Below are 27,480 nucleotides of genomic sequence, written 5' to 3' on the forward strand. Positions count from 1 at the left end.
TCCGTATGGAAGTGGCAAGTACTCATACAACAGTGGAGGACATCCATACGACAGCAACAATCATTGATATCCGTACGACAGACATAGCAGGTGACAGGGGGAATTTGGAAGGCATCCGTACCAAACGCAACATCCATACGAGAGGAAGATGTAACATCCATACCTAAGGCAACATCCATACGAGAGGAAGAGGTAACATCCGTACGTGAGGAGTCCATACAACGGTAGAAGACATTACAAGCAGCCGTACCTATCAATTCTAAGATAGAAGAAGGGCTTTGTTGCAAGAAGTCACATCACAAGAACGGTTGGTATAGTTGATACAAGTGGCGTATATAAACAGTTAAAGAGATCTGGGAACTGATGCATCAACACACAATGGTGAAATTAAGCATACAAAATCCGAGCAAAAGAAACATTATCGACTCCAAAAAGAAGAAACCTGCAGTATTAAAAGCAAAGGAGGTAAGGAAGATGACAAAAGGCAAAGGGAAAGTGGCACAGAAAGTCACAATCACGGCTGAGTATATTACGTTTGAAAAAGTGTGATGGGAAGCGAGTGCAGGACTTGGTGGGAAAAAGCAGAGGCGGATCATCCTCTGAAGCAGGCATTATGCACAACAGAGGTAGATAAAATCATTTTCATGTCGATTTTTGAATTAAAAGAGTTTGAACCTATACTACGGAATTTAATCATAGGGTAAATCATGTCATAAATCTACAATACAGTATTTTCAGCAACAGGTGACAGTTTCTTATTTAGCAGAAGAAATAAGTAGGGTTTTTGGAATCCCCCATAGAGGGCAAGAACTGGAAAAAACCTATGTTCCACGGAGTTTCCGGGACGGGGACGTTTTAGGGGACGGGGACGTGTTTCCGGTACGGGTACGGGTCGAAGCCAAAATTTAGGGGACGGGACATCAGGGGACGGCGATTAAAAACATAGGGGATTTTTTTTAATATAGAGACAAAATTCAAATATGTATATCATAACATTGATAAACCATTCACCATAGACATTTTAGAAGATAAATACATGGAATATTATCAAATGGCAAATACTAAGTGCTTCCATTATAACAATATCACATACATATATAGCAAAAATTAAAATGCCTAAAGGCTTCAAGTATCATGCTGAAATCAGAATGAAATAAAGAGAAGTCCAACTAAAATAGTTGGTAAATAGTAAATACCGAACGCAGTCTTGCCTCACTAAACACAATCTTTGCTCATTGCTGCTACTGCTCTTATGTTTTTTTCCTTCCTCTTAGCAAGTATGTTAAATCGAAAAATGAGTAGAAGAGTTAGTGTTTTAATGGACCAAATATGGGTTGCATATTGTTATTATGTCTTTAAGATGACTAGGGGCCACACGAACAACAAAAATTAGGAAAAAATGTTTTTTTGGGGATGGTTTGCCTTTACCAGATTGACTGGAAAAAAGGGGACGGCCAGCAATTTCGGGGACGGATAGGGGACGGCAAAACTGTCCCCGATACTGCTGGCCGTCCCCAAGTTTCCTGCCCAAAAAAATTGGCCGTTTCGGGGACGTTTCTGAATTCTTCAAAAAAGGGACGTCGCAGGGTACGGCCAAAATCCGTACCCGCGTCCCCGTTTCGTACCCGGTACGGGTACTAGGGTACAGAGGCAGGGGACGCGTCCCCGTGGAGCATAGGAAAAAACCCCTATGATAGTAGAAGACAAGAAGTGGTTAAAACTAATGTGCCAGAAAGATGTTATAGGTCTGGAATGGGACAGAATTTTGAAGAACAGCAAGTGTCTCAAGAAAATTTTCATTGTAAATGATGAATGGCAATGTATTGTAGATTTGGTAAAAAGCAAGCTCATAGCAGGTAGCCGCACGTCTGACATTGCCCTTTGGATGTTGCCTATTGTGGAGGGTCTTTATAAAGGACAGACGTATAACTAGGCTCAATTTCTTTCTGACAGGCTTCAAGAATTCATGGAGCTGAAACACAAAGCCTTTTACATGCCTCACCATGCCGTAGCCTTGTTCTTAAAAGTCGTACGCACTCAGGTGAGCAGTGAACACCGAGGAACATTGGTACTAGCTAATAGAGTGGAGCCCTACAAGCCGGCTATGATATACTGGCTCCATATGGATACCATGGGTGTAGGCTCTCACAATGGCAGCAAACCAAAGAACAAGAAACCCAAATAAACAGCGGTGATTGAAGAAGAGGAAGAGGATGACGAAAGTTCAGAAGAGGGCAACGATATGGATTCATCTTCATCCGACTCACAAGAGATGGAGATCCACCTAAGTCATCTGCAGGGGACTCCACAGGCGGTTACGTTTTTACCACCTACGGAGGGGCCACTTCCAACAGGAGTATCAAAACCTCTTGAGCTTTACCAGAATAGGCCTGGTGATCCCGACAGAATTGATGCAACCGATAATTCCAATCCAAATCAAGCAGGAGTCAAGGAAGGAACAGGTGGTAGGCAAGAAATTCCGACATGGGGGATTCTAGAATATCACTCTTGAAAATGGTGCCACTTATCTTTCTGGAACAACACTCCCATACTAAAGTCATAGATTTGAGGTGCCAAACAAAGTGTGCCCATAAAGTAAGATTGCAAACACCTCTAGGGCCAAAAGTAGTACATCCAGTTGCTCTCGTAGTACAGCCATTAGTAGCAGTGGATCAGCAACAACAAGAAATCCACACTCAGGAAAGTATGACACTTGGGGCTATGGCGGAGATGGTTCGGGAGGAGGCTAACAAGTTTACTTGAGCAAGAAGGCATGGTGTCTTCCCCTATCCAAGAAGTTGTTGAGGAACGGGTAGAGATGCAAAGTGAGCATGGGAACCTCCAAACACAGCTTTTTTTGTTGCCAAGGCAGAAGTGTATTTATTTGAGTTGCATGCCATGGAGCATTCTACCAAGGAGCTCATGCAGTAGGCTAGGCCTCAAAATTTGGAAGCTGTTCTAACAGTAGCAGAAGCATTGGCCGCATTCATGTGGACTGGTTGCCATGCAGATTGGGAACTCTTAGCACAGGGTGGATATTCAGAGGAAGACATGGCCACTACGTGGACAAGCAATTCTATCATTTACTGTGGGCTAGAACAATTGCCCTCTCATGGAAGCCCTTGCGGCTATGGAAGTTGTCTTTCAGGGAACTTTCCTAGAACTTCAAAAAAAAAAAATCCTAGCCAAGGCATGGGGACTAGAAAGGCAGAAACTTCAAGAGAACTGAGAAGTCGAAAAAGCTACCATGCAAGAAGCTTGGAAAATAGAGAAAGTTGAATTGGAAAGCAAGCTTGCCACAGCAAAAACCAAAAAGATGGATGCTTTAAGGGTGCTGCAAGGTGTATGGACAAAACAAAAAATAGTTGAACGAGACTTGCAACGACTACGGGGAGCACGAAGCACAGGGATGTCTTCCCATCCTCTTCTTGAAGTCAAAATAAAGTAACTATTGTGTTTAGTACTTGTTATAGTTGGGCGGGATAGTTAGAAGGTGAGGGAATGTGTCGGTTGGTTTCCAACCAACTGACCCTTCTATAAGTACTTGGAACGTTGTCAATGTACTCATGTTGATTTTTGGTATTAATAAAGAAATCATTTCCTTGCCTATTGGTATTGTGGTATGAATGGTATGTTCTGTGTTTTACTTCATATGTATCTCAATTAGACTACTCCTTATGGTTAGCATATTATATCTCTGTGAATTTGAGCGATATTTCCACTCTACAATTATCAAGCACAAATCATTGGCATATGATTCACCAACTCAGAATGCAAACCACTGATAAGAATTCACAATTCTTTCAGCTGCAACAATCATCAAATCTAAACTTCCTCCAACAACAAATTCACCAAACAATAATCTGCAGGAGGATGGATAAGTTTGATCACCTTCAGTGCCTTTATAACTTAATTCCTTCAAAAATTGACCAAATCGACCAAATAGCTTCAACCTTACTCATCACATGAATTTTGTATTCATGTATTTGCTTTTGTTGCTCAGTTTGGATTACTATATTTTAATAATTAATTAATATGCTTTCTATAGATGTCATATTACAATAATAGATAAGTCGTCTATTATTAGTTAATGGTTATCTATTGTAAATATCTAGTTAGCTTTAGTTAGCTTTCGCCTTTTTAGCTTTATCTGTTAGAATAGAATATTTCTATTCTTTTTGATAGTTTCCTAAGGAAACATCGCTTTATTCTTTTGCATAAATTGACCTCTTGGTCTCTGTTAATAACAAGCAAGTATTTTACCAATTACTTCCGTAATATGGTATCAGAGCTAATACTTGAAGTTTTTTCGAAAATTCTATAATTTCTTTTTTGAAATTATTTGCTTCAAAAATTTTGGAATTTTTTCTGCGATTTCTCAAAAACCCGTCTAGGGTTTTCCGTTTTTTGAAGAATTCGTGTGTTCACTGTCATTTTTCAGCTGCTGAAAATCGCAGATCTGGAGGTTGTTTTTCTGCAACTCGGATCCTCATCATATCTAAAAATCGCGAGCTAGGGTTTCAGTTTTGACATCTATTTTTTTGCAATCAAGGAACAGCGTATTTGAGGGTGAAATCATAGTTTTTTATGCTAAAATCTCTTTGCCTATGCTATCTTAGGCAAAAACACCCCTATTCTGATCAAAATTGTCTTTTTCAGACCTGCAAACACCATTGTTTTGTTGCTTTGACCTTCAAATCCGCCGACTGGTTTTTTGCTTCAAAACTCTAATTTTTGGGGTCAAAATTTTTTTTGTTTGCAAATTCTTGATGGGTTTTTCAAGAGCTCAACTGGGTTGTCGTCCGTTTTTTCTAGGTGTCTCATTTTTCGTGCTTCAATTTTCGAGCTAGCAGATTTAGAAAACAACAGCATATTCCTTTTGGGTTTTTTGAGCTCTTTTCTGGGTCACTCTTTGATTCTTCTAGGTCTTCCATATTTTTGCCTCGAACAACATGCCTTCACAGATTTTCATTAAAAGACGTACCATGGCATCTCTGACAAATATTCTGCTCGAGCATAACTCCAAATTCAATGGTCACAATTATGGAACCTGGAAGCAATGCATCATCGCAATCGTTGAATATCGGAACACCGATCAACTTGTTCTAGGTGTTACGAAGCGTCCGACTTCTCCGGGTCCTGATCAAGATACATGGGATCTGAATAACCGAGAGGCAGTAATGCTTCTCAAGTTATCCATGGCTGATGATCAGCTTTCTCAGATTCCATCCGGCAAGACAGCTGCCGAAATCTGGACACACCTCAAAGGTCTTCATGAGACTTCTGACAAGAGCAGAGCCTTCTTTCTCAAAAACACTCTTTTTCTATTGCCATGGATGAGCGGACCACACTCCAGGCACACCTGAATCGGATTCAGGAAATCCATGATCATCTACTTGCCATTGGTCGCAAGATGGAGGAAGAGGATATTGTGGTAATCACTCTTCGGAGTTTACCAAAATCCTATGAGCATTTTATCGAGACTCTCAACATCACATCTACTGGTGTTGATCTAAAGTTCACTAATCTTTGCACCCTGCTGCTTCAGCAAGATCGGTGGAAACAACAGTTCGGTAGCAGCTCCAATTCCACCTCCACTGAGCAAGCCTTTGCTCCGAAATCCTTTCAGAAGGATAAGGGTAAGTTTCAGCAAAAGTCTTCTGCTCCAGCATCTGATGGTACCAAAAAGAACATTCAATGCAACTACTGTCACAAGTTTGGTCACATGAAGGTTGAATGTCGGAAACGCTTAGCTGCCCAATCTAAGCAATTTGGTTCGCAACCCAAAGCGAACAGTGCAGAGCACACTGAGCAGGCAAAAATTTCCTTTTACGCCTTTATGGCTAAGAGACCTGCAGATCATGTGAAATCGTCTGCCTAGTACATTGATTCAAGTGCCTCTTGACATTTCACTCACCGCAAAGACTAGTTTACTAACTACCAGCCTTATTCAGATTCTGTTATTTTTGGTGGCAGAGAAGAGTACATGGTTGTCGGTAAAGGCAACATTCAAATTCAGTCTGTTGGGAGGAATCTCATATTCCTTGATGTGTACTACGTTTCAAGGATGGAACTAAATCTACTCTCAGTCAGTCAGTTGCTACGACATTTTCCACACTTGGCAGTCACCTTCAGTTCACATCAATGCACAATCACTGATCAGGCAACTAAGTCTACTGTTGCAATTGGTCTTGAGGATCATGGTCTTTTCAGACTTACTGATTCTGGTGATTCTCAGGACTTAGCTATGGTTGCTCGACAATCTTCCATAAGCACACTTTGGCATCAGCGATATGGGCACTGAAATGTGCATTATCTCTCACAACTTGCTCAAGATGAGCTTGTTCTTGGTTTGCCAGAGATTTAAACTCAACACCTTGGAGTTTGTGATGCATGTCAGGCTGGGAAGCAACATCGCACACCTTTCCCTAGTGGCGATTCTTGGCGAGCTTCTCAGGTACTTTAGCTTGTTCATGCTGATATTTGTGGCCCTATGGCCACTCCTTCTGTTCTTGGGTACAGGTATTTTCTATTGTTTGTAGATGATTTCAGTAGAAAAATGTGGGTGTATTTCCTTAAAAAGAAATCCGATGCATTTACTGTATTTCAGAAGTTTAAACCCTTAGTTGAAAAAGAGTCTAGGAGATCTATTATTACTCTTAGATCAGACAATGGGGGGGAATTTTGTTCTAATGTTTTCTCCAGCTTCTTGGATACACATGGCATCCAACGCCAGTTCACCACACCCCACACGCCACAACAGAATAGTGTAGTTGAATGTCAGAACAAGACAATCACCGAGATGGCTCGTTCCATGCTCGAACACAGACATGTTTTGAAGCAGTTTTGGGCAAAAGTAGTTAACACTGTAGTTTATCTGTTGAACCGGTCACCCACAGTGGCGGTCAAAGGTAAAACTCCGGAAGAGGCCTAGTCAGGTCACAAGCCCAAAATCAGTCACCTGAAGGTTTTTGGCTCTCTTGCTTTTGTTTGAATCCCTGATGCTTCACGCACCAAGTTGGATGCCAAGAGTCAGAAACCGATGCTTGTTGGATATAGAAATCTTCACAAAGCCTACCGCCTAATTGATGTTGAGACATCTCATCTCATATACAGCCATGATGTAGTCTTTGATGAGCAGCGAGGACCATTCATGCCTATTTCTCCTATTCCTGATCTAGCAGACCAGCCTATGCAAGCTCATGATTTGGGAGTTCGGCTTCCATTAGGTCCACCTGATGGGAGGGCTCCAGTAGCTCCTGCAGCTCCAATTATTCCAGTGATACTTGTACAGACTCCTCTGGCTTCTCCTACAAAATCACCTCGTTTTGAAGATGCTTCACCTGAGTTTGATCCAGCTTCTTCTAATGCGAATCCTGCTGATCAAGCATCTCCTAGTACTACAGTTGGTCTTTCTCCTATCCGGCCTAAGTGGTGGGCTAAGACACTTTTTGATCTTCATGATGATGAGCCCATAGATGGGAGAACTGCTCGGAAAAAGAGCAATACTACAGATTCTGTTAACTTTGCTCTTATGGCCAACATTCACAGTGTGTTTGAACCTCAAACATATTCTGAGGCTAAAGGAATTCTAGAGTGGGAACAGGCCATGACATCTGAACACCAAAGCCTACTGAAGAACAACATTTGGGTCCTTTCTAATCTTCCACCAAGGAAGAAACCCATTGGCTGCAAATGGGTCTACAAAATCAAATACAAATCAAATGGTACTTTGGATAAGTACAAAGCTCGTTTAGTGGCAAAGGGCTTTTCTCAACGTCAGGGCATTGATTATGAGGAGGCCTTTGCTCCTACTACAAAGATGAGCACCATCAGATTAGTCCTAGCCATGGCAGCACAGTTTGGCTGGAAGGTCCATCAGATGGATGTAAAGAGTGCTTTCCTGAATGGTGATCTCCATGAAGAGGTCTACATGACGCAGCCTCCTGGTTTCAAGGTTGTTGGTAAAGACCATCAGGTTCTGAAATTAGTAAAAGCTCTCTATGGTTTGAAGTAGGCCCCTCGGGCATGGTACATCAAGATTGATAATTACCTCAGTGATCAAGGCTTCAAGAGGAGTTCTTCAGACTCAAATCTGTACATCAAGACTACTGACAGTGACATCATCCTTCTGGTTATCTATGTGAATGATCTGATCATCACTAGTAGTTCGGCATCTTTGATTCAGGGAATCAAACAAAACTTATGCCAATCTTTTGATATGACTGACCTTGGGCTCATGCATTATTGCCTAGGTGTTGAAGTTTGGCAACAATCTTCTAGTATATTCATCTCTCAGTCCAAATATGCCAGGGCCTTGTTAGACAAATTCTAAATGCAGGATTGCAAACCTGCATCTACACCTATGGAGAAAGGTCTCAAGTTATCAGCAAAGTTTGATTCTCCTTCCGTTGATGATACTACATACAGGCAACTAGTAGGTAGCCTCATCTACCTCTCTGCTACTAGGCCTGATATTAGCTTCGCAGTCAGCTATATTTCACGCTTTATGACAACTCCTAAGGCTGATCATTGGCTGGCAGCAACGCGTGTGCTTCGTTATGTGAAGGGCACTTCAAATTATGGACTTTTGTACTCTCGAAGTTATAATCCTAAACTCAGTGGGTTGACAAATTCAGATTGGGCAGGCTCTGTTGATGATAAAAAGTCAACATCTGGATATGTGTTCAGTTTGGGATCTGGTGCAGTCACATGGACCAGCAAGAAGCAACAAGCAGTTTCTCTCTCTTCTAGAGAGGCTGAATACAAAGGGACTATTAAGGCAGGATGTGAAGCTGTTTGGCTTCGTCGGATGCTTGGGGATATGCAGATGTCACCAGCAAGACCGACTACTCTGTTTGTTGATAACAAAGGTGTTATCAAGTTAGCACGGAATCCAGTCTTCCATGAACGAACCAAGCATGTGGATGTTCATTGTCATTACATACGACAGCTGGTTGAAGACGGGACTATTGATCTGCAATATGTTCCTACCACAGATCAGACTACAAACATTCTCACCAAGCCTCTTGGTCCTGATAAGTTTGTCAAATTCAGAGGACAGCTTGGTGTTCTAGATAGATTAACCATTAAGGGAGGGTATTACAATAATAGATAAGTCATCTATTATTAGTTAATGGTTATCTATTATAAATATCTAGTTAGCTTTAGTTAGCTTTCGCTTTTTTAGCTTTATCTATTAGAATAGAATATTTCTATTCTTTTTGATAGTTTCCTAAGGAAACATCGCTTTATTCTTTTGTATAAATTGACCTCTTGGTCTCTGTTAATAACAAGCAAGTATTTTACCAATTACTTCCGTAATATGTCACACATTGACTTAAAGTAAAATAATTAATTAGACCCCATTTCGAAATATTCCATTGATGCACCACTTAAGTCAATTGGCCCCAAATAACTTTAGAATATACTTTAGAATAGCTTTATCATTGATTAAATGACTTAATTAATAATAGTAATATCCATGAACTCAATAGAAATCCTTCCAATTGATCAACTAATGATTAAGTCAGCCACTTGTGCAAACCATGAATCCGGGTCTCCTACCAAATATAGGAACTCCCTGAAACTGATCTACTACAAATAGTATGTCCCCTAAAATGAACTATGTTAACACCAGCACTATTAATAGCAAGTGTTCCAATCTGGCTCAAACAAAGGGCAACCCTAAACATCACTGCCCACTGGAGTCAAAACATAATCTTTGGCCTGGCCACTGAGACCTTCTAACCCCCTGACTAGCCTACCAACATCACGAATAGGCTAATCCAGACTGCAACTCAAGGAGAGCTAAAATGGGGGGGCATTACTTTTTAACAATATAAATGTCACCAAGTAGATAAGCCCTAGACACCTCCCTAGCAACAACAAAACCTCCAGAACCCTAGGTGCTGCTCTCCACAAACTCTCATGCCTCCTAGCTTGTACAGCCAGCAAGGGGAATTGTACAACTGGAAATGATAGGTAAATAAACAATAAATTGATCAATAATATCTGCTCTGCTTGCCTTTGAGATCTGCACTTTAATTCCTCTGCAAAAACCAGCAAAATAATCTCAGATAAAGCCTGAATGTGATTCCCAAATGAAACCACCAATCAATCTTCCAAGTTAGATCTTCCACCAACAAAAAACATGTTCTCTACAAAGGTTTTCATCCTAACAAAGCCAAAGGATTAACAAGATCAATCCAAAAGAGGTCAATTATTGTATCCAATATCATAAATGAGGGGAAATGAGCTGGAGAAAAGGTATTGAACCTCCTCCAAATCCCACACCCAACTAGCAATATTATATATTTTATTTAATTAAAAATATCCCGATCTAATTGATATCTCAAATAACAACTTATAAATAATAAATCCCCTAGGCACACACATAAAGTCACTGTATAAATAATGTTATGTTAATTATTTAATTTAACTTTAATACTGAAACACTATTCAAAATAATACCTCTAGGCCACCTTATCACCAAATGCATTGACCAACTCCAAAACATGAATACTACCAATTGATCATGCCAGTGCATTGACTGTCACTTATTAAAAAAAAGGTAAAAACGGACAATTTGTTTGAAACAAACCCCTCTAGAAAGAGTCATCATGTGAAAAAAGCTCAAAGATACTCATTATAGTGTCGGTTTAGCTGGACTCAATGATAACTGCACCCCAAGAGTTACCTGAATCTAACTAGCCTAACGGAACCCACTGAATAGGCTAATGGTCACCAAGCTGTCAGTGCTTAGGAAGGGGCCATCAAACACAACTTTTACATAAAATGTTCACCCCAGCATCATAGTCTTGTCGCTTTCCAAACATATGGCCCAAATTCATCTCATTAACATAAATCTACTCCTCTCTAGTCACCTCCCAAGTCATAGGGGCGAATCCATAATTCAAGATTTTACACTACTACAAGGGTTACCTCGTCCTTGTAAGTTAGGTGTGATCCTAATGTGAGTACTCCTCTTGGCCCTTGGCACTCCCCACTAAGCATTACCACATCTTGTTTCAATCCCTTCAAAGTGATTGATTATGACACTATAACCTTCAGCACATGTAGTCAAGAAAGCAATGGTTAATGATCTTTTGGGTTTTTTCGTGGCTAAACTTTTCTTTTCAAGATTATTGTTGCCCTTTCTTGGCTGTTTCTACCTATTACTCCCCACATTTTGCAGGGTCCCCTATTATTTCGTATTTTTTAGTTTGTCACCTTTTCATTTTCTTTTAATCTGTCGTTTGAAACTAAAATGTGGTTTTCATTAATCATTGTCTCAGTACATATTTTATTGTTTTGGTTTGTTGCAGTGACCTTTTTCTCACAGATTCTTTAATGTGGACAATCTTGCAGGTAGAGCAGATGATAGCAGTTTTTTTTAAAGAATCAGACATAGAAGTCACAGATGATGTCATTGAAGCCATAGTAAATCAGGTGGCACTGAGATATTCATAGCTATAGTGAAAATAAAAAATCTTTGAGTTTTATTACATTGCTCACCTAGTTTGCAGTCAATTAATGTAAACTGATTTCGTTAGCTGCATTGGATCACAGACGTTTTTAGATGCAGATCTACGTCGTGATCAGAAAATTGACATAGAGGAATGGAAAGGGTTTGTACTACAGCACCCGTCATTGTTAAAGAATATGTCTCTTCCATCCTTAAGGTATGCATTATTTCTGAACAGCATATTCCTGTCTCAATTTCCAATAGTTTAACATTCAAGTGTCCAAAGATCTCCTGGTGCACCAAGAAGGTATAGTAGAGCATACATCAAATGACAAATTTTGCAGCTGTTTGCATCTAGGTAGTCTTGATTTTCACAAGTTATGTTGGCAGCTTCATTGATGAGTTATGTTCTGAAGAATTGCTAGTCTTGTAGGGACTACACAAAACTTTTTTTGGAATGAACTTTGAAGTTAAGTTCATTGGTAAAGTACTTTCTTCTAGTACTGCATGCTAATTTTGTTTGACTTGATCTACTTAGAAGTTAGTTATGTTTTGTTCGATTGTAAGATCCCTATGATTTTTTCATCATATTTTTGCACTCTCCCTCGTCATCTGATCAAAGACTTCACTTATTTGCAAGCTTTGTTTACAACTTTTTTTGGGTCTAGTTTTGCAAGGATACCAAATACAATAGGTATAACATATGTGTATATGAAATCTTATACTTCCAAGGCATTACTTAAAAGAACATTTTCTACTAATATTCAGAGCTGCAGAAATATTTTGAATGAAGATTCAGAAATTATGAAGATAGCGCATTTATTTCTGACCTCTAATTGCAGTTTACAATATTACTTGATAATACAAGCCTTCAACTCAGAAAACTTCAACAATTAATTGATTCTGAGACTGCCACGAGTAGTCTGAAAGTAGCAATCTGCTATCTAGCAGTCTGCAGTAGCTTCTGCAGTTTCCCACGCCTCCTGGCAAATCATACATGCAATAAATATTCCCACAGTTTACTAAGGACTGCAAATACCCTTTCTAAGGAGCTATGAACAGCCAATAAAGAATCCATGGATCATCTTTGGATAGGACTAATAGCCCAGAGGTTGCCGACCACCACAAAATGCATAGATGCCTCAAAAGCAGTAAAATATAGCTTGGGCCAAGCCAAGGAAGGTCCAATTTATTTGACAAAGGCAATATATTCTTCCTTGAAAACTCCCAAACGCTGATCCTTATTGCCACGTGATCCTCCACACAAGACATCTGACATGCCTTCCATACCCAACTCACACACATCAAAGCGTAAGGAGATTATGAACTTAAGGAAAGTTCACTCCCATCAACCAGTCAGAAATAACCAATGCCAAATAAATTTTTCAGATAATTATCACAACACTTCATCCTTTGATCACCCAATGTCATGGAGTTTTAACATCTCGATACTCACACATCAATCACCCAGCTTAGTAATGGGATTGCCCAAATTCAGCTATTTCTCTTCCTAAAATCATCCATTGCAAACCCTCTAGCATTGAGCACTGAAGCACAATTTGAAATTTGTCTTCGTGAAAGATTTCGAAAAGTTCTTCAACCTTCCAAATGTTAACCTGCAAAAATATATTCCTTGAAAATCAAAATTGAAGGGGCAGAGACAGAAAAGATTGAAATCAAATAAGAAAACTTTATATTATTATTGCTTTGCCCGTTGAATACATCTATTACATCTGCCTCTATTTATAGTGGTCTGAGAATAATCCAGAACCATACACATAAGTTGTCATATGCAGAATACACACAGTAGGAAACATCTGGAATACATGGCAGTCAAAAGCCACATGTGAAATGTGAATAAAGCAGAGTATCTGGAAGGGTGGTGGTAAGCTTCTATATTAAATTCTTGGTTTAACTGTTGCGCATTCTTAGTGGGAGAAATTAATATTTCTATCTAACAAAAATAGCATCTCCAAACTGAACCATGAAGTACAATGCGAAAGAATTCACCCAATTGGCTGAAAGGAGTTTTCTTCCAACCAATAATTCAAGGGATTTCGTCTAGGGTTTATTAAACCTTCAAACACAAAGCTCTCAAAGAACACTCTTAAGATCATATAAAACCAAATCAAAGATGATCAATTGACTTTGCCTTCACCTCTTTTTTAGAGGCCCACAAGATCTTTTTGGCAGAAAAAATGACTTAACCGACTTTTGAAACTTTCAGAAGAAACACTTGATAAGTAAAATAAAATTAAAACATTTATTATTTTTCATTAAATTATTAAAAACAAATTATTTCTAAATTTTTATTTATTTTATTTTCCGCTTGAATTATTTAATTAAATCTATTAAAACAAAATTACTACACTGCTGTGAAAATGATTTTTATCTAAGTAATAATCTATTTACTGTTGAACATAATAGTAGTGCAGCTGTATATCTTGCTGTTGCATAGTGGCCATATCAAGAAGCTGTGAATAAGCTGTTAAGCTCCAGCTCCTGTTCTCAACAATGGCAGGGAAATTCTGTACAAAGGCATTCGGTAACAAATGTAACACCAATATAAACTAGAAATCACTTGGCCAAAGTTGAATATAGTTAGACAAAAGCTGAATTGCATTTCCTTGTTTGTGTGTATCTTGGGTATCGGTAAAAGATATATCGGTGTAGATATGAAGTTTGTATTGTAGGAATCTATTTTTCCCATAAGATCCCTAGTACTTTATGTACAAGTTAATTGTATTCATTCACAACTTAAATTCTGATTTATCAGCTGAAATTAAATATTGGCAGGAATCTTCCCACATCATTTCCAAGTTTCGTCCTCAACGCTGAAGTGGATGATTTAGCAAACTGAGTTTCGATTGACTGCTGAGAAAAAAAATTAAGATAGTTGTCCATTGATACATTTATCCCATTGTTTGCCACTCGAAGAATGGACATTGGAAATGCTTGAATGTTTGAAAGATAATGGTGACAGAAATTAATAGAGTGCAATTTTAGCTGAGAACTACACTTGAGTGGCTGTGGGTGAGAACAGTAGAGTGCAATTTTAGCTGAGAACTACACTTGAGTGGCTGTGGGTGAGAACAGCTGGCGATCTGCAATAATAATAGTGAGTTAACGATATGGATGACTCTGTATTAACATGCAATGTACATGAATTTTGTTTCAGAGTTGCTCATGTATAATGAGAATCACAACATCTCCAAATATGTACATTGTGTACCATGAACTTACACCTAGAATAGTGAGTTTACGATATGGGTGACTTTGTATTTATATGCAATGTATATGGGTTTTGTTTCAGAGTACTTGAAGAAGAGCACTCTTGTATAATGAATGAAAATCACATAATCTTCAAATATGTGTATTGTGCACGATAAATGTATAGCAAAAAAATTTCGACAGAGTATTGATAATTGTTTATGTAATATTTTATTATCTTTTTTTGATGTTGTATATACTCATTTAGAACAAATTAAAATTTGGGCACATAGTGAGTTATTTGTATTTTGGAATAAAAAGAGACAATTAGGAGGTCTTAAGTTCCACTCTCATCTACTAATATATGTGCCCTAGCCCACTTTGCCTTAAAAAAATAAAAGAGTGGGACTATTAGATTCTTAAAATTGAGTGTTCCAACCATGCATGCTTGATTAAATAAGAAGCAAACTTTTTTTTAAACCTCATGTAATATAGATGAATATTGTAGAATGGTTATCAATGCACAATGCAGACAACAATATAGCATTGATTCAATTGTATCAACATGACATTCATTACTAGTACCAAAATACCAAAATGGCAAAAAAATGTTATGACTTTATAAATTACTAGAATCAAAATACCAAAATGACGAAAAAATGTTATTGCTTTATAGATTACCAAAAAGCATGAGTCCATCATCCATATTCAAAAGATCTTATATAATGGTCCGTTGATAGGGAAAACAATGGATGCATCCCCTCACTACTTAACTACCCTACCCTTACAAAGCGTAACCAGTTCTAATTAAAATATTAATTTATTACGTACTACATTTACCCATTAGAAAAGACGTCTATCAGGCAACTACCAAAAAATTAAAAAGAAAATCAGACTTCAAGAAGTAGGTTGTGAAGACATCCGTGGACTCAGGGCTTATTCACATAGGTGTAGGAGATCCCGTTCAGCAGCCTTCTGCTTGGCACGAACTCCTTGGAGTACATGCAAGGCATTTCATCTTCTTCTCTTTTGCCACTGCTAGTCCTCTTGAAGCATACCTATTGAAGCGAGAGTAGAAGTGCTAAATTCAGTAACATCCAACAATCACATAAGTCGGAGCAGATAATTTGAGAGTGACATGAGAGATTGTTAATCTTTGGGATACTATTCACTCACTTCCTAGAGTCCAGTCTGAAAAACTCTGTAGGATTCACAACAATAGCTGCATGGAATATAGTAGAATTCCCCTGGTACAGTAATTCGGAAAGGGTTGGCTCTCTATATTTGTCACTAACCCAATTTTCCCAAGCGTAAGTGAGAGCTAGAGAAGCATCGGAGGGTGAAGCACCATATCCATCTCATAGTGCCCGAGCTAAACGCCTCTAATGCAGATAATTTATGAAGCTGGTACAAGAGATGATTAATCTATGGCATACGATAGTTGTTACATATTAAGAATGAACAACAGATTAATCGTGTTCTAAGATACTAATGAATTCTAATCCATGGCCAAGGATTCATATGCTACGCTAAGATTGTAGCGCAAGTCACTGTCATGTTACTGAATGTTCATGTGGCACAAATCACATTTATCTTACTAAATGTGGCGCAAGCTTAAAAACTGATTTCCTCTTTAGTTGGATACATCTACCTAATCATGTGCATCTAGAAATTTTATCTGGTTGATAATTCTTCCAAAATAGAGTCTTCACAGCTTGATGGAGAGTCTCTTCAGCTCGATTGATTGAAATTACCCTTATATCACTGTTAAGAATAAATTAAACTAAACCAAATGATCTGTTCTAAGAGCAAAATATATGCAAACTATTTGTAATGGGTTAGCTTTCTCGTTAAGGTTTGCTCAATTCTACAAGATGCAAAAGCATGAAAATAAGCAGCTAAGAATGTTGCAATCTGCAAAAATGGAGCAAAATCCGCAGAGTACACCCTGTTAGGAAGAGGTAAATTTGAGAAAAGTCTAGGATTAACCCACAATAATTTTGCTTCCGTAAACCTATTATAGAGCCCTTGCCACCGCCAGCCTACTCATCCAGTTGGATTGACACATCCCTTCCGCTATTAAAATGCAAACGTCTCCGGTGGGGTTGAACTCCTGATCTTTTAAGAAAAAAAAATCCGATGTTAGTGCAGGCTTAACAGATCCCGTTTAATTCAAATCTGAAAGCAGGATTAGGACTCGTGAACATCCAATTGTAATTGTATTTTTAAGTGCATATTAATGATCATCGGTGTTAGCTAAATGATCATCGTTATTAGTGATTGCTTCTAGTTTAATTTAATTTAAAGAATGATAGAATTCATATTATTAGTCCCCGAGACTATTGTTTTCATGTCACTATTTCCAATTAGTCATGTCTTGAAAATTATGAATACATTTAAACATTCTCATAAAATTCCTCATCATTCAATGTTATTCATTTAACATAAATTCTCAGTGTAATATTTCTGATTTTTCATTGGCAGATGGCTTTATTCTTGGTAGTCTTTTCCATTTTTATCATCAAAAATTTAGCACAAAATATGAAGTGAGGGATTATTGCCATATGTCACAAAAGAATGATGCATGGTAACCAAGTTTCTTAAATGTGGCTCATGCATGTTGTCCTCATGAACATGTGGCGCTATGCATGAATGTTTAATCTGTTCTCTCACGGGTGTACTAATATGTTCTTCCATTCTTATTCAATTGATCTTCTTACAAAGGATTGAGCCCTTTCTATTCACAAAATATGGTTTTTGGCTTTGGAATTATATTTTGAATCTCAAATTCTAGTTTGGATTTTGATTCATACCAATTGCTATAGCAAACCAAATTTGTAAGGGTTTCTTCTCTCATACTTTGTTCTCTTTCAACCACTTACTCTTTTGTTTTACATAGTTGATCTTTTACCAGAGACTTTCAAATGGCTGCATATAAGACATTTTATTGGTTTTGTTCTAAAAATCCAAGAAGCGGATGATAATGGAGGACAAAATCTAGATCCACTGCACAAACTAAGATGATCCACCATAGTTGAGCAGCAATAAATAAGCAGAGTTGTTGATAAGGAATAGAAGTTAAACTGAGTTGAAAGAAAAAGTTTTTGATGACTACTAAAGATATAGTTTCAATTTTAAATAATTCAATTCCTTTGGGTTGTAATTGACTTAAAAATCTTTGGATTAAGTAAATAGGATCTCCATCAGCTGTGACTGGAGAAAATCGATTATCCACACTTACTCTAGTCAGCTTTGTTTAGAGGGTTGCCCTTGTCTACAACGATTGCATTTATATTGTCTTCAACACCACTTCCTTCACATGGTCTCAAAAGTTTAAATGCTACTGCAAATTGCCCTCTGCTATAGCTTTGTGCAAAATTTGTTGCCGAACATTTTGTCATCAAAACTTGTATTTGACTAGTATTTTGTGTTTACATATTTACTATTTCTATTTTGTATGTTGTGAACTATATGTGGTAGCCTAATTAGTGAGTTGAAATATCAAATTGAGTGCAAGGTGAGGGAATTTGAATGAATTTGCATATACATTAAATTTGAAAGGTTTCATATTATCATTTATGTTATCTTACAGAAATTATGTATAAACATGCTAGCTTTAATCAAATCCATTCCATATTGTACAGCAAATAAAATTTGTATGACGTGTTTATCTCTATGAAAACGTCAAAGGATATGCAATTTCTACAGAGTTCAAGATCTAGAACTTTCTGTTTCATTTATATTGTTCTCATCTCCATTGGTAGGGTAGAATATTGTATTTAAGAGTTTTATATTATTATTTTATTAGTACTGTTAGTAGATTTATTTATACTTTTTTTTAAAATTTAAATATTTGTGTTTCTTAAACCATTCCAATGTTGCATTGCTTTCCTAATTACTTGGATCATTCTAGTTGTTAGCGTTGTAGCATGCCATCACCATTCCTGTACTTCCAAACCATTTGGCCCCACCTTTCAATATCCATGAGAAGGTGTTAGCCTTAGGCATCCCATTATTTAGTGGGCCCGCTCCCAAGACTATTGGTATGTCAGTATCACTTTCATATCTTTTTTATATCTTGGAATGAGCAACTCTAAAGCTGCTTTCGCAAAAAAAATAGAAATCTTGGAATAAGCAGCTCTATAGCTACTCTAGAAAACAAAATAAAATACCATTTGACTGCTTGATGAAGTATAAGTTGCATCATTGTTACTCGGAAGCCATATCAAAAACACTATGGTCACAGATATCTATGTAGTTAAACTTTGGCAATTGATTCCCTCTCTTGAGATATTATCTTAGTCTCTAACTTGCCAAAGTCATCTACAAATACCTTCCTCCTACCCCAACATAGGCAGGGACTAAACTGCACATAGCTCTTGTTATTATTATTTTTAAATTAACAATCAAAAAAATTAAGATATTAGTTACTTTTTAAAATATTTTATTGTGTAATTTGTTAAAAAATAATTACACCAATTTATATCTATAAATTTAGATTAGTGACACAAATCACTATTGAATTTTACTTTATCTTTCTATAAATGTAAAATTTAATGTTTTATACTAAAAATCCATACACAAAATGATCAAATAGATACTACTTCTTGGAAATGTAGTATAGACTAGGTGACTGAGAGAGTGGGTGAATTAAGAACCAATGAAACTTATATTTTAATTCACCAATTAAACCTTCACAATATAATCTAATCTAATTGTATGCATGAAAGACTAAAAACAATAAAACATTCATAACATTAAAGACAATATTTGTAACCCAGAAACCAGACTGGGGTAGGGATGATACCCACAAGCTTTATGACTGCACTATAAAGTTAGCATATTAAAGCTTACAATTGATCACTTATGGGGATCTACCTTGTCAGGAGCAGTAAGGACTGTTAGGTCCACCTTGTGAAAGGATTTATACAATACAATTAAGTATGCATTCAATTAGGAGATTTTGCACAAGACTGTTTAGTCCACTTTGTTAAAGGATTTGATTGATGCACCAGTAATAGATCTCTGATCTGCATCTCGGTTTGTTGAATGAGATTCCTTTGTTGTAAACTGATCACCTTGCTATGATAGATAAGACTCCAATTTTCCTTATAGTATTTGTAGCCTTCTTTTAATTCACACTCATGCTTCTTCTTACTTGTTACACATTATTCCTCATTTGGATATGACAAGATGTATTAAATATATACCAATCCAAATCATTCCCTTCTAGAGTCGACTACAATACCAAGTTTATCATAATCACCAAGTTAGCTCATTGCTGAAACTTGGGTCTGAAAGACCACACAAGTGATGTTCTGATACTCAAAAATACAGTCAACTTGGCAAGCTCCGGTAGTCGATTGACACTGGTGCACGGTCCACATTGATCTTGGGAGTAGCATGAACTTGGTTAGCACTTGGTGACTCCACAAACATTGAAGAACTCGGTAGACATTGAAGGGCTCGATTGACATTGCAACTCGGTCAAAACTACCTTCATTCTGCTTTGTTAACACTATCAGCTCGGTAGACACTGATAAGTTCGATTAACATTCTTTCCTACATGGTTTATACTAATGAGCTCAGTATACTTTATTTTTTGTTTGTGGAGCTTGGTAGACTCTATGAAGCTCGACTTGCACCACACTCTACCTCTGAAGCTTGGTAGACTCTTCTTTCTGCATATGGAGCTCGACAGCAACTGTAAAGCTCAGTATACATTGCTATCTGAATGTGAGGCTCAATAGCAACTGTAAAGCTCGATTGCAATGTAACCAATCAATCTGATTAAGTGTTTAGTCACTAACTAACAAATGATTTGACCATAAGGTCAACAACTACCATCTACTTTTCATATCTTCCAACCCTTTCATTAGGTAGGGACTCCAGCTCTCCACTCTTGTTGTTTTTGTTTTTTTAATTTTATTTATATTTTTGGGAATTGATTGTTACATTAAAAAGAGGCAATTAATGGTTCTTTCATCTATGACAAAAGTATAGTACGTGTTTTATTTTTAACACTATCTAAAGAGGTAATTTTGTTACATCAAACATAATTTATTAATAAGATTGTGAGGTTCAATTCTATAGAGTATTTTTTGTATGGCCAACAATTATATATATCATGTACTTAACAAGGATGCAAAGTGTCTAGTTCCTGCTGATAGAAGAAAATAATATGAATTTTATGCAATAATAAAATGTATAAAATCTCAAAAATGACATGTTGCATTTTGTGTATAAATAATTAAAATCTCACAAAACAAGTAGTTAATTTGTCAATAAATATATTTTTATGAATTATTTCAAATATAATATAGGTGAAAACTTTATAGTTGTAAAAAACAATTGAATAATAAATTTTTTTGATTGGACAAACAAATAAAGGTAAATACATTTTTGTGAATTATTAGTTATTTCAAATATAATATAAATGAAAACTTTATAGTTGCAAAAAGTAATTGAATAATAAATTGTTTTAATTGGACAAACAAATAAAAGAAAAAGTTGCACTCCCTACTATAGCACAAAACAACGGCTCAAATTGTCAATAAATAAATTGTTTTGAATTATTTTAAATGCAATAAATATGAAAACTTTATAGCTAAAAAAGTAATTGAATAATAAAGTGTTCTAATTGAATAAACAAATTAAAAAATAAAAGTGCATTGAATGCTATAGTTTCCTACAGTAGGAACTAATAATAATATAGATTAGTATCATTTTTCATGAGATATTCATGAATGGTAAGGTTGTGATTTAGAAAGCAGTCTCTTAATAATTTACTTCACCTAACAAAATTTATGTGCATAAATAAGCTTTGTTGATGGAAAGAGATTATGGGTCTTCTTTACCCTAGCACTTATTTTAATGTTTTTATTATGTATTTGAAATGTAAGTATCAAGGGGGATAATTATATGATTTGAGTGATATCAACCTTGTAAATTTGTATTAGTTATTGTATCATCCTAAAAATTTAGTGCCTGTAATTAGATGTTCTTTTAGGTCCCATTTTGGTGATTTCAAGATCTAATGTTCATTATGCTTGATCCTAGAAACCTGATTCCTTTGTTCACACTATTTTCACCTTCCCAAAAATTAGTTTGAATTTGGGATCAATCTCCTGGATATATAATGTTTCAAATATTTTGTACCCAAGTACAAAATGTTTGAAACATCTTGTGCCCTACTTTTTAGCTTGGATCCCTATATTAGGGTGCTAGTGGGAAATTAGACCTTGTGGCTAACCTAGCTTCTTTTTCAATCTCTAAATGATGAAGTATATAAACACCCTATCTCTCCTCATTTTGAGATACAATCATGATCAATCAATATCCTCAAGCATTCATGATCAAGAAGTGTTCAAGTAATCAAGAGCAAATGAGCAATTGGATTCAAGATTTGAAGGTGAGCATCCAAGATCTAGTTTCTTTAATTCATTATTATTCAATTCCAAGGCAATTCTCCATTGAAGCAAGTTTCTCTCCCATGTGGCCTAGTAGAGGAATTATGAATCAAGTAAGAAGATCATTCCTTTCATATATGCATTCTTATCTATTTCATTGCAAGTTATTATTAAGCATATCTACATTGAAGATATAGGAGTGGTGTTTGTATATCCATACATTTTTAAGGGAATATTTGATTTATATTCTATGTTCCAAGGTCAACTCCTTGATTCTGAACACATTCAAACATATTCATGGGAATGAGAAATTTATGTGTATGTTTGTGAGGATTTAAAGAAGGTAAATCAAACATTTACCTTTTGACTTTTTTTTTATTGTAATTTCCTTTTATTTGAAAATCAAGTTTGATTCATCAATAGAGGTTTAACCAAGGAAAGCTCATTTTACCCTACCTTATCCTTTTTTTGTATGCAAGAATGGGTTATAGAGTTTTCAAAACTTTATCAAGTAGATTGGGAATAGTTAGATGAGTATCTGTATAAGTTTTAGGTAGAAACCCAAGGTAGAGAACTAATGTAGGAGCATCCTTGGGTCATAGACAATCTTGCACCAACCAAAAATATTTCCTTTTTTGTTTTATTCTTGTTTTCAAGTTTTAGTACTATTCATAGCAATTCTTTGATTTGGATCATTTACTATTGTGAACCTTAGATATAATTTGGACATCATTATGCATTTGTATCTAGGTTCACATCTCATTTGTATATTTTGCAGCACATATATTATGGATTCTTGTTTTGTTTTGTGTGTTATTCATAGTCTGTATGCTCAATTGAATTTTGTGACCTCACATAGTTATTTCTTGAACAAAAAATCTTAACACATTAATGCTCTTGGGTCCTTGGATGACATCTATCTTGGATAGTCATTAATGTCTTATAAAGTTGAGGGAGATTCTTATGATTTGTAACCTGACATATCTTCCTGTATGATATTCTCTTGTTCTTGGAGAATGTAATTGATCTAGATTGACATAGATCTTGTGAAGGCTCTATATATGCAGAGAGTTGATCTTTGTTTAAGAGAACAATATAAGAGTTCTAAAGGATAACCTCTTGAATGTTAGATCTAGGATTAGGATCCAAATTCCTATTATAATTGGGGCATGTATATATTATTGAACATAATCTTCATGTTATTGGTCAACTTGATGTAACTTTGTGATTCTGTGATAATACAAAGATATGTTATAGTATGTTAATTATTTATTCTTGTGTCTGAAGGTGTAATTTCCACTATGTTGACTTATGTTGCATGCTTTGGACAATCTCCTTTAGCTTCAAGATTAAAATAAAGAATGAGATCAGAATATGTTAGCTAGATTACAAAGAAATCCTAATATATAGGATGAATATAAGGAAGTTTTTGAAGATATTAAGATTGTATATGTTGAGACCACTACAGTTGAGGAAAGATTGTTGAGAGATGTGACACAGGTAGGTAAGAGTCATAGGATGGATGTTTCTAATGTCTATGGTTCTTTACATCTTGAGCATTTGATAGAATGGATAGGCTAATTAGAAGATTACTTTGAGCTTGAGGATATTAGAGATCTATAGAGCATTAGGTTAGCAAAAACTAAGTTGAAGGGTCATGTTTCCTTATGGTGGAATAAATTGCAAAAATATAGAGAAGAAAATAATGACATAAATTACTATATGGAGGATGATAGTTTCCAAGTTAAAAGACAAATTCATACCTAAAGATAATGAGTTGGAACTATTCAAGTAATTACAAAACTTGAAGTAAAAGGATATGAGTGTGAAGGGATATACCAAGGAGTTTTACAAGGTGAAAATTAGATTTGGACATTGAGAATTATCTAGGGAGAAGGTAGATAGCTACATAAATAGTATAAGATTATACTCAAGATGAGTTGATTATGTTGAGGATTATGATAGTAGAATATGTTTATAAATGTGCATCGAGGGCCAAAGATAAGTTAGGAAGGAAACAAAGTAATCCTAGAGGGAAAAAGAAGCAATTAAGTGGCATTTGAAAAGATAAGTAGACCTTTCATGAGTAACTTGACTAGAGAAAGCTTAGGAAATAAAATTGAAATAAAAAATTCAAAGTTACTTTTTTTTTAATTGTGGTGGCATAGGACATAGACCTTTTTTAACGCTCTTAGGGATTCATGGAAAAATAGAATCGTGTGGTGCATAAGGAATATACTATTGATACACTTTTGAAAAGTATGGTCTAACCTAAGATGGGAGAGTCTCTCATACATAGGAGAGACATGTTGAGAAAGAATGAATATGAACCTATATAGCTGAGGAGTTTATCTAAGACTATATGCAAATTAGGAGGAAAATGTTGTACACTTACAGTGGATGGTTGTAGTTCTAATAATTTGATATTAGAAGAGATGGTACAAAATATGGATAAGTTAGTTTTAGGATGACCATATAGTAGAGGGAAGAGAAAAATATTTGGTGATTTTTAAGATTAGGCATTGCACAGATGAAGTATTATGTGATGTGGTATTTTTGATTGCTTATCGTGTTTTATTAGGTAGACCTTGGCAATATGATAGAGGAGTTATCCATGATTGTAGAAACAAATGTGGTTATAATAGAGAAAAATGGACAAAAGTTCACTTTGATTCCCTTGAAGGAGAGTGAGGGGATAAGTGCAACAAATTTGAGCCTTATAAAGAGTTATTGTTCTAAGAGTTAGAAAGCAAAGACTAAGCTAAAGAAAGATCTGGATATGAACAAGGACCTTGGATCTAAAGATAATGTGGTATCAAGTGTCAAGAAGGGTAAAGTTGAGAAGTAGAAGAAGGGTTTAGTTAATTGAATGAGGACTTGGAGCAAAGGTCAATCATACGTATAGAAGACAAATGGTGATGAAAAGAGTTCTTTACTACCCATATCATCTTAAAAAGAGTAAGAACTTTCTTTATGTCCTTTTTTATACCATTTTAGTAATCCTTGATGTGACCCTTTTCATTAAGATCTTGAATTGTATTTAATTGCATACATTATCAAATCAAGATCCTTTCTTTTCCTTTGATCTTTCTCAAAATTTTATATTGGCTCTATTTCGTATGCACAATTTCATATTTACCCATTTATTTAACCTATTCACCTTCCCTCTTGGTCCCATTTTAGGATTCATATCTGATTTTCATGCTCATTTTTTTGTTTCCTGCCAAAATTTCTAATGGCTCTTAGGTCATACACCATATAGTGCCCACCCATAGTTTGCTTTCAGTTTATATTGCCAAACTCTTTTAGGCTAGATTTCATGCATATGTTGTTTGATTTAGTGATACATCATTGCATTGGTGTTTGACACTACTCTATGTTCGATTCATAAATATCATGAGCTATTGTGTAGTTAAGACATTAAATGTGTTCATTGTTGAGCATGGTCATTTATTCAATGATGGTGTTTTACATTCTTTCACATAGTGATTATAGTTATCTTCATGATGATGGTTATATTTGATGATGTAAATGGGTTATTGGTTACTGACCCCATACTTGCATGTGTATGGTTATGTTTTATCTTTTACATTTTTGTTTGATGTGTTTGATGTGGTCGAGGGAGGGAGTCGCAATCACCTTTGAGTCAAGATCTACATGATATACCACTCCCTGCCAATATCTTTTATATGTAGATATATATTGTACATGCTCATCTTTCACGTAGGTTTAAAAGTACTTCCCTGAACTGCCAAAATGATTGTACCCTATGGCAATATCTCAATAGTAAGAGAGGGGAGATAATGTCAGGTCTAGATCCCAACTTGAGTCTATTTTGTCTTGAGTTAGAGGATAAGTATATGTTCACTATCAATCTGAATGTATTAAGGTGATATGAATTCATGAACTTATCCCTTGACTATGATTTTATACTTTGGGTTTTGAGAGGTTTTCTTATTGGTATATGTCATGTGTTTAGTTGTATGTGTATTATTAAACTAGCCAAGGAATTAATTAGATTAATTCATTAATAACTATTATTCTAGTTATGAAAAGGGGCATATTGAAATATAATGATATTTAATTATCTGGGAATTAATTAAATAAGTACATTTAATTTAAAAACGCTTAATTTTAAAACAAAATCTAAATATGAAAGTCAAAAAAAGTAATTAAAATACTAAAATGTTACTTTATTCATAATAATTTAATTAGTAAATATAAAATTAGATTTACACATATTAAGTGAGCTTCAAATTTATTATTAATTAAAATAATAGTTATGTTATTTAAAAGTGTTTTTTACAAATAAATAAAGTGAGAAAAAGAAATAAAATAATATTTTAATTTAAAAGTGCTTTAAATATGCATGAAAGAATTAATAAATTAAACTATTTAATATTTAATTAAATTTGGATTATTTTTTATAAAATTAGAATTTAGAAACCCTAGGTAGTAGGGTTAGGTTTCTTTATAGAGGTTTTTTTGGTTAATTTAGCACACACGGGTTTTTGGAAAGCAAATTGGTAGATTAAAGTTAGAGTATTTTGAAAGCTTAGGAGTATTTTGGATCTAGAGAATTAACCAAATTGACCTGAAAATTTTTAGAACTGTCAATTTGAGGTAGGGTTTGAGAACCTATCATGGATTTTCTTTTGGAAAAATTGTCTATCTCGTGTCTATTGAGTTGTTGAAAATTGATTATTGAAAATAGTTGAAATGGAATCTATGAAACAAATATGGTTTTATAATTTGGAGAAAAGGATTGAGTTATTTATTATTGAAAACTCTATGAGAGAAACTAGTAAAATCTTACTGTAGAAATTATGTTGAAAACCTATGGATTTGAGAAAACAAATAGACAATTTCAAAACATAAACTATTAAATTATTATATTTTTGAAAGCCCAATTAAAGGTAGGAAATTCAATATTAAATATTTAGAGAAAATCACCGATCAATTTTTTTTCAAGAGAAAATAGTTTTTAAACCAGATATATTTTCAACTAAAATTTTCCCTTTGTAAACCTTGAAAAATTTTGGCATTAAAATTCGCCCAACATAATTTTATATTTGTCTCTCATATTACGAAAATCACTGTCAGAAAGATCTATTGAAAACAAAACAAACAAACAAAAAAATTATTGCAAGAAAAAGTCTAATCAAGCTGAGGGAAAAGACTAGATAAAAAAATTAAATAAAAAATAAGTTTGGAGGGGATTAAACCCCCTTCCCCCTTGTACTCACGGTGGCCATCAGTCGCACAGGCTGCTGCATTAAGCAGCAATAACCTAAGTTCTAATGGTTGCCATGAAAGACCTATGATAACCTATGCTATTGTTGTTGGTGTAGTGACCACAAGTAGTTGTTGTTGTTGCGACCAACCAAGATAGTC

The 27,480-nt window shown here is 35.5% G+C and overlaps 1 protein-coding gene and 1 long non-coding RNA gene across 6 annotated transcripts in view; one reads left to right on the forward strand and one right to left on the reverse strand.

Annotated features, from left to right (window-relative positions):
* The window catches only part of LOC149576814 (calcineurin B-like protein 9), a 212,875-nt gene extending 197,995 nt beyond the window's left edge, over positions 1–14,880 (forward strand). For all 3 annotated transcript variants that reach the window (XM_089820153.1, XM_089820161.1, XM_089820154.1), the window contains 3 exons: positions 11,371–11,451; positions 11,572–11,684; positions 14,264–14,880. In XM_089820153.1, the coding sequence (XP_089676279.1) occupies positions 11,371–11,451; positions 11,572–11,684; positions 14,264–14,327 (258 nt within the window). In that variant the 3' untranslated portion in view covers positions 14,328–14,880. The remainder of the gene's footprint in view (positions 1–11,370; positions 11,452–11,571; positions 11,685–14,263) is intronic.
* The window catches only part of LOC149576815 (uncharacterized), a 121,179-nt gene extending 104,225 nt beyond the window's left edge, over positions 1–16,954 (reverse strand). For all 3 annotated transcript variants that reach the window (XR_016362322.1, XR_016362319.1, XR_016362321.1), the window contains exons 1-2: positions 16,671–16,954; positions 12,298–13,083 (exon numbers count right to left, since the gene is read on the reverse strand). This is a non-coding gene — a long non-coding RNA (uncharacterized LOC149576815). The remainder of the gene's footprint in view (positions 1–12,297; positions 13,084–16,670) is intronic.
* Between the last annotated feature and the right edge of the window lie 10,526 nt (positions 16,955–27,480).

Source organism: Cupressus sempervirens, chromosome 1 (genome assembly GCF_028749045.1).
Source record: "Cupressus sempervirens isolate cs-2001-9-10 chromosome 1, ASM2874904v1, whole genome shotgun sequence".
In the NCBI taxonomy this organism is placed as follows: Eukaryota; Viridiplantae; Streptophyta; class Pinopsida; order Cupressales; family Cupressaceae; genus Cupressus; species Cupressus sempervirens.